The sequence below is a fragment of the Arctopsyche grandis genome, chromosome 9, assembly GCF_051622035.1.
Source record: "Arctopsyche grandis isolate Sample6627 chromosome 9, ASM5162203v2, whole genome shotgun sequence".
In the NCBI taxonomy this organism is placed as follows: domain Eukaryota; kingdom Metazoa; phylum Arthropoda; class Insecta; order Trichoptera; family Hydropsychidae; genus Arctopsyche; species Arctopsyche grandis.
Genome location: NC_135363.1, coordinates 30,542,448 through 30,556,242, shown reverse-complemented (window position 1 = coordinate 30,556,242; position 13,795 = coordinate 30,542,448). Strand labels below are relative to the sequence as shown.

Here is a 13,795-nt window from a genome sequence, read left to right as displayed (position 1 = left end):
AAAAGCTGAAAAGACGCCCCTGAACTGAATCTTCATTTTTAAAAGTTTTGGTTTTCCGCTATGATGTACCTGAAAAAAGGTTCACACGAAACAACGTTCACGGAGAAAGGATAATGTGTAATCTTCGTCACTACACGTTCCATCGAATTCTTGAACGTTTATTTTCATAAGAAATTTCGTTTTTATGTAAATGTATAAACGTTTTGTGGGTGAGAATTTTGTTGCGTGAACGTTTTGTGCATGTTTGTTTTGTTGCGTGAACGTTTTGTGCATGTGTGTTTTGTTGCGTGAACGTTATTTCGTGTTAACATTTTACCTTAAACAAAATCTTCTATCGGGTACATTATGTCAGTGAGCGTTTTGCCTGTGAACGTTTCAACGACACCATATTTTGCATAACGACATAATTTACATTTGAAATACATACATAGTTCTGAATTCAGAATCACCAAATTTAGTATACATACTCCATCTTAGACCGTAGATTACAAAGTTAATTTTTTAACTTTTTTTCCAATGTTTACTCACTTGAGCAATAATGAGCAATTCAACCAGTATTTCATAGTTTAAAGTTAACACAATAGATTTCGTTTATTTGATAAGTACATCTCAGCAAGTGAATTCTTCAAAAGGGGAAGCTTTTATTTTATTTTGTAATGCTAGTCAATGAGGGGTTAATATAAAATTTTCAAGTCTGATTATATCAAATAAAAAAAAATCAGATAATATAACACCAATTTTGTATGCAGTGCACGTTGCGAATGGTCAATGAAATTAAAACACGATTTGAAGATTTTTCTTGAATATTTCAGCGTTTTCGATGGGGAACTTTCAGCCATATCTAAATAACGAATTAAAATGATTTTAATCGCTCATAAATGAGTGCAAAATATGCAAGAGTGCATTGCACGGTAAAGTGCATTGATTGTGACCGACACGACACGACAATGGCGGTAAGTTGAAAATTTTCCTCGAGGAAAATTCTAGCGGGTTGCTCGCAATTTTCACCATTTTCATCGACGTACCAACAAATGCGTGTCAGTTCTGATCAAGCCGTCGCTGTAAACGGAAGTCTCGGTAAGTGCATTATAGATATAAATACTCATATAAAGATATACCAAAAGGCAAAAAGGCTACAAAAGCGAAATCCATGTTACACAATCAAGTGTTTGGCAGTCAAATATTAAATATTTCCTTTCAAATTTCACGACGAATATAATTTGTCGATAAATTTAACAATTGAGGACATTTTTGTTTAACTTTTAAACTATATCGATTAGTTGATAGTACTCGTATGGTTGTATAAAATATAGATTTTCATCAGAGTAATATGAATAAGTATTTATTTAAGCTATTTTTATGCGTGAAACTATATGCCTTGATTGCTATCGATCGTCGGCTGCCGGCATTTTACGATATCCTTACTTTGCACCAACTTTTTTACACTTAATTGAAAAAGTTAATCAAAATATAGCTGATATATATTAAAGAGGACATCCTTGAGATATTTTTTGCTAATTTTTATTTTCAAAATGTTGCGCAATATGCCTTGATTGCTATCGATCGTTGGCTGCCGGCATTTTACTATATCCTTACTTTGCACCAACTTTTTTACACTTAATTGAAAAAGTTATTCAAAATATAACTGATACATATTAAAGAGGACATCCTTGAAATTTTTTTCGCTAATTTTTATTTTCGAAATGTTGCGTAACTTGTGTGTGTGTGTGACCTTTAAAGTAGAAGCTACGTGACTTCAGGCAGGAAAATGTTCGCGTTAATAATGAATATACCATCATATAAATACATTTTTTTATACTTTCGTTTAAAATTCCATCTATTTTATTTAAGATACAATCTGTCGCACTTGTGGTATCGATTCGAATAACGTAAGCGATGAGATAAAAAAAAGGCTGAAAACTTGCGATGTACATATGTTACGTGTAATAATTTATATATGTACATATTGTGTCGATAACTTTTTTTATTATATATAAACCGTAACTCATTTTGGGTGTTGGGTTACGAAAGAATGTAATTTCAGATGTCGCCCTTTTTCCGCCGATTCGTCCTTGAAGTGTTCTCAAAGAAAATTCGCAGGGTGAAATGAAGGGCGTCGTAGCAAGTTGGGTTAGCGTTTTATGTAATACGTAATAACTTCTGATGTTAAATATTCCAGAAGTGTTTAAACTTTAAATTAAAAGGCTTATACGTGGGATGGTATATGTAGAAGCTCATTAACCATTTCTACGAATTAATTATAATTCACAAGAGTTATGTAAACTTACGTAGTACATATTTGGGAGGAAAAACGATATTCTAATCTATAATTTGGAAAGAGACTTTGTATGTATGTATGTATGTATGTATCCTTCGTCGTCGTCGTCGTCCGTAGATCGGTGACGTCATCGAACACGTGATTCGATTTTTTTTTTTTCGATCCATGGGCGCCGATTTGTTTTTTTCGATTCAATGGATTCACCCCCGCGGGGGCGCAAGGCGAGTAGTTTTATGGGGCCCCGCCAGGGGCGCCACAAGGGGCGCAGCCCCGTAAGGCCCCGAAGGGGCCGCAGCCCTACGGGGCCCCGAAGGGGGCGCAGCCTCATGGGGCGCAGCCCCATGGGGCCCCAAAGGGGGCGCAGCTTTCATGGGGCGCAGCCTTATGGGGCGCTGCCTTCTGGGGCGCAGTCTTATGGGGCGCTGCCTTATAGGGCGCAGTCTTATGGGGCGCAGCCCCTTGGGGCCCCGAAGGGGGCGCAGGAGGGCGCAGCCTTTTGGAGCGAAGCCCTTAACGGCAACTGATCATGAGGGCGAAGCCCTAGACGGCAATTTATCATGGGAGCGCGGAGGGGCGAAGCCCTAAAAGGCATAAACTAAGGGGGGCGAAGCCCTAGACGGCAATTAATCATGGGGGCGTGGAGGGGCGAAGCCCTAAAAGGCATTAACTAAGGGGGCGAAGCCCTAAACGGCAGTTAATCATGGGGGCGCGGTGGGGCGAAGCCCTAAAAGGCAACTGATCATAGGGGCGAAGCCCTAGACGGCAATTAACCATGGGGACGTGGAGGGGCGAAGCCCTTATCGGCAACTGATCATGGGGGCGAAGCCCTAGACGGCATTTAATCATGGGGGCGCGGAGGGGCGAAGTCCTAAAAGGCATTAACTAAGGGGGGCGAAGCCCTAAACGGCATTTAATCATGGGGACGCGGAGGGGCGAAGCCCTAAAAGGCATTAACTAAGGGGGCGAAGCCTTAAAAGGCATTAACTAAGGGGGGCGAAGCCCTAAACGGCATTTAATCATGGGGACGCGGAGGGGCGAAGCCCTAAAAGGCATTAACTAAGGGGGCGAAGCCCTAAACGGCAGTTAATCATGGGGGCGTGAAGCCCTAAAAGGCAACTGATCATGGGGGCGAAGCCCTAGACGGCAATTAACCATGGGGACGTGGATGGGCGAAGCCCTTATCGGCAACTGATCATGGGGGCGAAGCCCTAGACGGCAATTAATCTTGGGGGCGCTGGGGGCGAAGCCCTAAAAGGCATTAACTAAGGGGGGCGAAGCCCTAGACGGCATTTAATCATGGGGGCGCGGAGGGGCGAAGCCCTAAAAGGCAACTGATCATGGGGGCGAAGCCCTAAACGGCAATTGCTCATGGGGGCGTGGAGGGGCGAAGCCCTAGAAGACAAAAGCTCAAAAAAACAAAGGCAAAAATTTTTTTTTGATTTTTTTAAATTTTTTTTTTGATTTTTTATTTATTTATTATTTTTTTTAAATTTTTTTTATTTTTTTATTAAATGTTTACTATTAGCTTAGTCATGTTTAAGCGGTTTATATTATAAACACTGAGCGAAGCCGGGTAATACAGCTAGTATCTTATAAACTTGTTATGAAATAAAAGTCTGTTATTAAATACGTTTTATCAAAAATACCAATTATTCTAAAAATCGTATTATAAGTGCCATTTTTGGTCTTCAAAAAACAAATCAATAGGACATTTGTGCCTGATATACCCTTCAGAATGCATATTTGAAAACAGGAATGGAACGTTTCAACAGGAATAGAACGTTCTCTTATGTTATGTTGTAATGTTCAACTGTTTTCTTTTTTTTTTAATAAATTTTATTATATTAGTAAAAAAGGATCAAAAGTTTGAAATGATGTAGGAAAGGGACTAAAATCATTAATTGATAGTGTTGCGCAGGAGTGGGTTCAGGATCCAAATGAAAGGCCAAAGTCGCTTCACAGCATTTATTCAACGATTCCGGAGTTCCACACGAAACCATCGCTTACTCCAGAATAATCTGATCTACCGTGTGTACCTCCTTATAATGGGCAAGTTGCACACCACAGCTTCCCCGATCCATTTATGTATCTATTGTTTAGGCACGTAAAGGTCTACCGTGGTGAGTCCATTGTTTACGCATGCACTCGCCCTGGTCTATGAGAACTCCAGCGTATCCTTTGTTCGGGCACTTACTGAGTCCCGTTAGCCTAATCCGAGGTCTCTATTGTTCACCCACGAATTCCCTTAGACAGTGGATACTCTTTCAAATGTTCCTACGTTACAATAGTATCTTTGGTGTGAATCTTGTGTGTCCACGATTGTATTCTCTCATAAAAAATCGCTAGTTGTATGTATGTAAATATAATATTATGCATACATATGTATCTACATACAAAGATGATTTAATTTTTAGCAATAAGATTAAATTTATTTTTATATTATTTATTCAATCAATCATGCACACTCGTCTAACAGATTGCTCCTGCGTGACGAGTGTGCTATACGGATTAAGAATTATTTATTTATTATTTAAACATGTATACAACCATTTATTGAATACGACATCTACGGTCAAGCGATTAACAGCCACAGAGACATCTATGAACAGATTTTTTTTAACCGCCGGAAATCGAGATGCTGAATTATTCGAATTTTTGCGAAAGAGATACAATGAAATCAGATAAATTGGCAAACTATGATAGGAAAAGATCGACCTTGGAGTCACATATCACATACCCTGGCCAGCAGCATACGGTACAGAACTCGTGACTACACAATTGAAAGCATTACATGCTAACTATTGATTTATGCTGCTGGTTAATTAATTAATTTGTAACTGTTATAGACCAGGTCAATTATTTTTGGTTTTAAATAAAGTAGACAAGAGCCGTAGCTAGTGTAGCTTGCACAAACATGTACGGGGGCAAATATGTAGTAATATGTAGATTTTAAATTTAGTTATTTTCACTAGTTAAATTGTTATATCACTAGTTTTTCTTAAATTAAATTTAATAAAATGCTTTTTCGAATTATCTATGTGCTACGTTTATATAAAAATACTTATCTCATTTAACTTTCGACCATAAATTACGAACAAGGTCGTTTCCCAAGGGTGGACTAGTAATACATTAATGGTTCAGTTATTATTCCGCAAAAGTGATCTCGCGCACGCGACTAAAATCTCGATCACGGAACATCTGCCACCCAAAAACTCCATCAATAGAAAGTCACTAACGCGAAATATTGTACTTAACCAGATATTCCGTATTCGTAATTTTTGTGGCAACGATTGTCGTGTGCTCGATCGCAATTTGCGCAATAATCCGTTTACCTATATTAATATGTATAATTTATTTATCACGGAAATTTAACTGAGTTAACTACGCCATTTTTATTCCTTGGAATTGCTTATCTTATAATAGAATAAAATTCCTTTAACACGTTCAACCCGGCGTGTACCACCGGTGACCACGCGGATAGTGCTATATCAGACTATAATTTTACGGTTCCACTTCATTGAGCACCCCGACACTATAATTCCTATAAAATTCTAAAGATTTAGGGACAACTCATTATATAGTGATTTAATGCCGTCATGCCTAATTGGGTGCCGATACGCGTGACAGTGCCGCCACATGGGCAAATGTATGAAATCATGCGCCGGGCTGAATGTGCTAAACAACAAAATTTAATATAGTGAAGACTCAACACCTCTAAAGTTATTTTTTGGAAGTATAAAATCGCACTCGCTAAATGCGTCATGAGTATAAAGGAGTATTTATGGCAGAGCGCATTTTTTGACAGTGCATTTGCAAAAATAACTAAAACGATATTCAAACGCTGACAGTATCAAATAAAAGTATCCACGTAGACGTTTGATGTGTTTTTCTCATCCAAAATGAAAAATCAATACAAAAACAAATTAATGTAGGTCAAATTCAGCTGAAAGAAATTGAGAAGACTATTTGTGTCTGGCCTATCTCCATTTCATATCGGAGACAAACATGCCAATAAAAGTGTTCTACGTCCAACATTTAAATGAGACACATTCGATTTGGATTAAATATCCCATTAGCAATACTATGGATCATTTTTTCATTATATTTACAAATCAAAGTCGTGTGTAATAAATATAAAAACTTATCGCATTCAGGAGACACAAAATACCTATGGGTATTGAAATTGCCGAATAAAAAAACTTTCATGATAAGATATGTACTTATCATTGAATTTATGTTGAGTTGTATTGATTAAATCTTAACCCTTCGATTGCTTCACTTTAATAATATCTTATTTTTTGATTCTCAGAGCAAAACTAAAAATGGCGTTGCGATTCATGGGTGTCTTCGGACAACGTGCAGTTCTCAGAATGAATTATGGCAGCCATTTGGCATCTCCTATCACAATGAAACTTTCACCGATTCCACTCATTCAAGTAAGTTCGTAATTCATAGTTTCGATTAACAATTAATTATATTCATAACATGTCGTTACATTTCGTTTATATTTATGTTATAGCCAATTGTAAGAGGCAATAAAATGTTTGCCGATATTAATCCTGGAAAGAATAACAACTTCACAATGAAGGCGGTCAAAACTCATTACTCGGTAAGTTATATAAATTTGTATCAATAGATTATAGTAGCTCCGTACTTAGATATGAATCAAATTTAACCTATCGTATCTAATATATATATATATATATATATATATATATATATATATATATATATATATATATATATATATATATATATATATATATATATATATATATATATATGTATATATTAATGTTTATTTGTCGGCTACGCAAATCTGTAGTTTGTAATTAAAAGACACCAAATTTGGTATACTATATGTACTTAGACCCGGGCCACACCGTGCAACTTTGTCGGCCGACTAATTGCGCGACCAGAAAAATGTATGGAAATGGGAGCGACAAAGAAGTTGGCGGGTGTGGCATGCCTCATCTGGGTCTACCTCACGGCACCGAATGTAAAAAGGTCGAAAAAGCAAATATCGAAATTCTTAAGTCGAAAGATCAAAAAAATAAGGGTGTATGGTAAACGGTACTATGTATATATATATATATATATATATATATATATATATATATATATATATATATATATATATATATATATATATATATATATATATATCAGTGGCATGCGGTGAAATTATCTCTATTTTTGTCATAGAGCCTTGTTTAATGTGCGCGCGCAGGATACGGGAGGAAAAGCCTGTTCCTCTTGTTCCTGTTGTATCCTGCTCGGGCAAATTAGGTGAGGATGTACGACGGGGGGGGAAATAGACTTTTACCGCACGCCACTGATATATATACTAACCGTTTTTCATATTTATGCATGGTAAACGAACATTTTCGACTTTTTTACGGTCACCCGCCCCATCTAAATGCATACATTGGTTAGGTCAAACTGAACCAAGTCGCTCGCAAGTCGCACAGTGTGGCCCCCCTTATGGTACTCTAATTTAAACCATAGATTACAGTTTTCTGAAGAAAGTTTTGTTTTTTTTTTACTTATTTTTCCCCAATTTTCACTCACCTAAGCAACCTAGTTCTATTTTCTTGATAAAATATGAAAATGTAATAATTTAATATGAACTGTCGGCTTACCTACTATACTTACACACATGCAGTGGCGGCTTGTCTTTAAGGGCAACTGGGGCCACACACATTTCTCCCAATAAAAAAAAAAGTATATCTTCGGTGATTCGATTCAATTGATTGATAGCCAAGATTCAAGAAATGTTTTATTTATACTGCTCACTATTGTGTCGCATTCATCATACACGAACAATATGGAGTGAATAGAACCGGTTCGCAATGAAGCTTGGGGCAGTCGCCTCCCTGCTACGGTCCCGTTGTCGCCAGCGTCATTGTACCAGTTAGTCAGTGGAGGTAAAGAGAAAAGAGTCGTATTCAGAAGATCGCTTTTAGTTTGCTGAGTAAAGCCCTCTTTGGGGCAGAATGTGTGCTCCGGTTGTTTATATTCTCGATTCGATTCGAAAAATACACGACACCTTTAACGTTTTTGGACATTTCAAACATACCTTGCAAGGTTTGTTTAATATCCAATCAAAATCATGTCTTCTTTTTGTCATTAATTATGTTTTATTATATATTTTTGTTTTTATTATATATATATCATATTTTTGCTTCTTTAAAACACAATGAACGAAGTCAATAATTTGTTAAAAAAAGTCGCTTTCTTTATATAAAATGTTACTAAAAATATATTAACCCTTTGAGTGCTAACTTCTTTTCTGTTGAAAGCTCACCACGCTGAAAATTTCCCACTAGAATTATTTAGAATCCAATAGAAAGCAGGTTTCAAAATTGTAGCTAATCCATACAAACCCTATATAACTACCACTGAGGATTTCGAGTTTTGTAAAGGTGTGTTTAGACTTAATATATCTTGCAACAATATAAAATAAACAAAATAAGTCTATTAATGAATGTATTTTTCCAAAACTAGTTCCATCTTCTTCATTGTTGTTAAAATATAATACTTACAATCTAAAATACTCAGCAGGTAGGGATTTGCATCGGGAAATTCTGCTATGGTTATAAATTCAGAAATTCCGGTGTAAACCAGTCTTAATAAACGTTTTGAAGGCGATAAAAAATGGAGGATCAGCTTGTCTTAAGTCCTGAGACTTTATTATACACATATACAGAATGAAAACATTATTTATTGACTCACAACATAATTCAACACTATGAAATAAAACAAAATTGATTTTAAACAATATTGTTATATCATATGCAACATTTATACAATGATTTATGTACATCAAGGAATGTGATTATGCATGTAAAATTTATTATACATACATGAGTTTAAAAAGTTCATTTTTTTTTATTGTTCTTAATAAATAAATATACAGGTACTATAATTGAGATTTATCCTTAAGGACCTGTATATGTTAGGTATATAATAAATATATAAATAAAATGAAGTTAAAATACACATCGTTCAGCAAAAATATTGATAACGAATCATCATATCACTTTATTCAAGACTAGCTTCGTTAATTATTTACATAATGATCAAAAAAATAAATAAGAACAAATTAGCACTTCTGTACGTAGTAGTGTTTTATAATTACAATATTATTATATTTAACTATGTATGAATTATATTTTGATATGTTTAAAAAATATTATACCGTACAATACATGTTTGTAAGGTATGAAGAGTAATTTTTTTAATATATTTAAAATAAATAATAATCACAATATTGTACTAAAATTAACATCAGATTATGAGCAACGACCTACAAGTATATATGTAGAAAGCTAAAAAGGTATCGTGAAATAAAGATTCAAACTTGAAGTCATACCTGGGTTAAAATTTTTTATGCTGTATAGATTTACAATATTGTATATATATATACTTTTTATTTATTTGGTCATTTTCATGTTGCTTTTTTTTTTTTTGGGGAATCGTTTATCATTAATTTGACTGGTACTGTATTTTTGCAATGGAAGAATATATAGTTAGTTTCGTTGTTTGAAAGTTAAGAAACGATGAGCCACATTGGAAGACAATTTTTTTTAGACATTTTGTGTATCAATGAAGCACTTCCCGATTACATCTAATACTTCTTAATAATATTATAGTTACTAATAAATTATTTAGTTTTTTTTTTTGGTACACGTTGTGTTATGTACGTGCATACACAGTTGAAATTTGTATATTGGAAAAATATCAGATTAATATTATTTTGGGCACTGTTGGCACATTTTGAATTTTACGCTAGAATTTTATGAAAAATTTCATCTACTTTTATTATTATTATTATTGTAAACATGTACAGTTTGATTCAAATTACAATTTTAGATAGTATAATTGTTAGAGAATTGGGAATATTTAAACGATTGCATTCAGAAATAGGAAGTGTAGAATGTTGTGTATTTATTATTGGTTGTGGCTATTTGCAGGTACTATGCCTGCGACAGGCGCAAAGCCTTCTGCGCATGCGCGTGAACTGTCACTATCAGCGTGTTTACTGTTAAAATTTTGTTTTAAACCTATTAAAATTTATTTCGAACTCGTTAAGTGACGTAGAGTAAAAAATATAATCCAAATTAGTTAATATTATTAATGGTTACAAAATTACTATCATATAAACGTATAATACTGTAACCTAGAGATTAGGTGAGTGGCGCTCGTGGACTGTTGGTTTACTAGTGCAGATCACCTGATCTCTCGTTCCCGCCAAAATGGCCCCTACGAATGAATGAGCCGTATGCAACGGCCAATGGCATCGCCTGACTCATCGACCAATAGTTGTGGAGCCCAAACGGGTATAAATATGGGGCGCTCTCGGCTTGGAAACCATTTCCGACCTGGAGCGCCGATGAGAGCACACGAATAAACACCTTCTATAACCCTCCTGCGTCTTTCTCTCCGATTCTGAAAGCCCTCTCTTCACGTCCACGCAACAATACCTACAAGCCGCGAACTAGCTAAATGATATAAATCTATTATAATAACGTGCGAAATTTATTTGCTTCATGTATAATGAACGATTGATTAAACAAGTCTAGCATACATTAAATGTAAGAAATTATAATCGGATTACAAGTTCACGCGCATGCGCAGAAGGCTTTGCACCTGTCGCAGATATAGTATCTGCAAATAGCCAATAATTGAGAATATAGTACCTGCAAATAGCCACAACTTTTATTATTTTGAATGTTTTGATGAAAAGCAGTGTTTTTATTTCACGATTCACACTAGGAGTGGCGTACTATCTTCACTCGAAAAAAGTTTCCGAACAATGTATCCAATATATAAGATTTCGGTCACTAGTAGTTTCAATGTTTCCTGTAATAAAACCAGCTCGATATAATTTATAAAGTACGCCTTCGTGAGATAAAAACACATCCATAACCACTTGATCGCCATAAGGGCACCGGTGCGCGCTCCTTCGTATTTAAGGCTATGACCCGAAATTTATTTTGGTTTCTTCACAGTGACTTCTTAAAATATCTTGTGATAATAATGAAATTGAAAAAAGTCAATATTTTTCGTTAGCTTGTGATATATTTAAGGGTTGGCACCAAACTGTGGCGATTAAGTGGTTAATAAAATTCATATTACACCCTTCATTTCTAAATCGACTATAGCTCGTCTATTTGATACTAGGCCATTATTGTTATTAATTTAAAACACAAATTGAATATAAAAAATATATACATACATACGAAACTAGAAGTGTAGTAGTAATTTAATATACTAGTGAATTGAGAATTAATTTCTTGAGCATTGTTTTCGAATTTTTATTTTTTTTTAGATTGAGCCTAAATTTTCACGGTAAAATCATAGTAAAAATCGAAATTGTACAGATTAGGTTTGTCGAGGTGACGAATAAACTGATATGGAGTCACTTATTTAATTAAACGTACTGTTTATTTCGATTATATTGATTTTATTTACATTTATTTATGGATATGAAATAGTTTCCACATTAAACGGTTCAAATTTTATGAATTCATTTAGATGTCGTTTGAATTACAAAATAAGGCACATTGTATTGTCCTTATGTATCCATATATAGTTATGTACTTATTATGCAAGTATATCAATAACTATCGTATGACAGTGCATAGATGAAAATCAAAACCGCTAGATATTTCATTTGAATATGTTTAAGTGATAGATAAATAAATAAAATAAACCTCTTACCTATGTATTTGTATAGTCAGTCCACAAATTTACTTGAAATCGAACATTTTATAAGGAAATGTGATATAACAATTGAAATACATAGCACAATAGTTATATATATAGAATATAAAAATAACATTTACATCACCAAAAGTGTTTTTAAAAGTTTTGTTACCTAAATATTCTTCTAAATACTTTTTTTTTTTTGGTCAACTGTACCTTTTCCTCGGTTTAAGTTTGCTCTTCATTACGGCGTGATCTTTTATGTTCATTTAAATAATGTCGATCATATTCAATACACAAATTGGTGCCCAGCTCAAAATAAATAGTGAGGATCAAAAATAATAACAAACAAAAAATACGTAATAACGAAACAAAGCACTACCAGTTACGAAAAATAAAATTCACTGCTTCATATATAGTATATGTTATATATATATATATAATAAGAAAAACATCAAAATTTCCAAATCTTACTGATTAGAATTGAAAAAAAATAAACTAAAACCACACTGGAATGTGTCGGAACTAAGTTACTCTATTCTCAATGCTCGTAATGCGTACATGTGAATGAAAGGTTAGGTTATATTTTCAACGTACATTCAATTCTGATTCTAATTAGTGTCTGTCTGTCTGTGTGTGTGTGTGTGTGTGTATGTGTGTCTCAATCTACAACTACTTGAAATATAAACTACACGCTTACTTACGACAGTGCTAAAACTACACGCTCAAAGCACTAATTTGTAAAATTTGTAATAAAAAAAATCTTATTGTAATCAAAAAATGAGACAGAATATTGTTTCACATAACCAGTGTGGAGTTGAGTGAAGTGTCTAAAGACTAAAGCATATATATATATTATAGTAAAAATATACAATTCATTCTAAAATACTGATCAAATGTAACCTCGACTCGATCAACTAAACAAGTAAATAAATAAATAAAGAAGAAGACAAAAAGATTAATAAAAAACAATGCATTTTTTAATAGTTATTATTTATGTATATATATTTATTTAGAGGATTCGTCAATTGATTTTTATCCACACACACATACACCTACATAATAATAAAATATTAACATTTTGCAAACATTTACATACGGTCCTGTATTGAATTTGACCGTAGGATGAATTTCGGATGTTTTGAATCTACATATACACATTAGCGTTTCGGTCCGACAGTTCAATACAAGACCTTACGTGTGTTTGTAATGAGTTTCGAAGTTTCTATCGTACGTAAACGTCGAGGTCTATCATTCCGCTAGCCCACGTAGACATCTGACCACAATAGAAACCGTCGAATGACTTCTTAAGAAAAATTAATGGATCTATGTTAATTTCAAGTGTACAATAAACTAGAGCCATATTAAGACCACCACTACTAGTGTGCATCAAAAATTAAAAATCAAAACAAATCAATTGATCGAAACGAAAACAACACAACCAGCAAAAATTTAGCTAATTGTACATCATGTATATAATCATGTCTGTATGTGAGAGAGCATAGTCGGCACTGGTTTCGAAAATCCCTGCCATACAAGCAATCTGTATTATAAATACATCTATCTGATGCTGTTATAGTACGATTGATCGGTATATGCTGTGATTTCTTATCAGATACCGAACACTGTAGTAGGTGATATGGAATTTTCTGTCATTTTACAACTATGGATTGCGTAAGTCCAATGCATAATAGCTATGGTTCATGCAAAAGCCACATGTGCTTACTATTTCCGACTTGGTGTTCTAAAATGTTTATTTTTTTACACAAAACTCAAGGCTCGGAATGAAAATATAGCCTTTCAATT

General features: G+C 34.3%; 1 protein-coding gene across 1 annotated transcript in view; it reads left to right on the top strand.

Moving 5' to 3' along the window:
* The first annotated feature begins 1,037 nt into the window (after nt 1-1,037).
* Nucleotides 1,038-13,795, top strand: part of LOC143917398 (uncharacterized) — an 84,516-nt gene continuing 71,758 nt past the window's right edge. Inside the window, exons 1-3 of the mRNA XM_077438900.1 lie at nt 1,038-1,077; nt 6,588-6,714; nt 6,798-6,887. Coding sequence (XP_077295026.1) covers nt 6,601-6,714; nt 6,798-6,887 — 204 coding nt within the window. The 5' untranslated portion in view covers nt 1,038-1,077; nt 6,588-6,600. The remainder of the gene's footprint in view (nt 1,078-6,587; nt 6,715-6,797; nt 6,888-13,795) is intronic.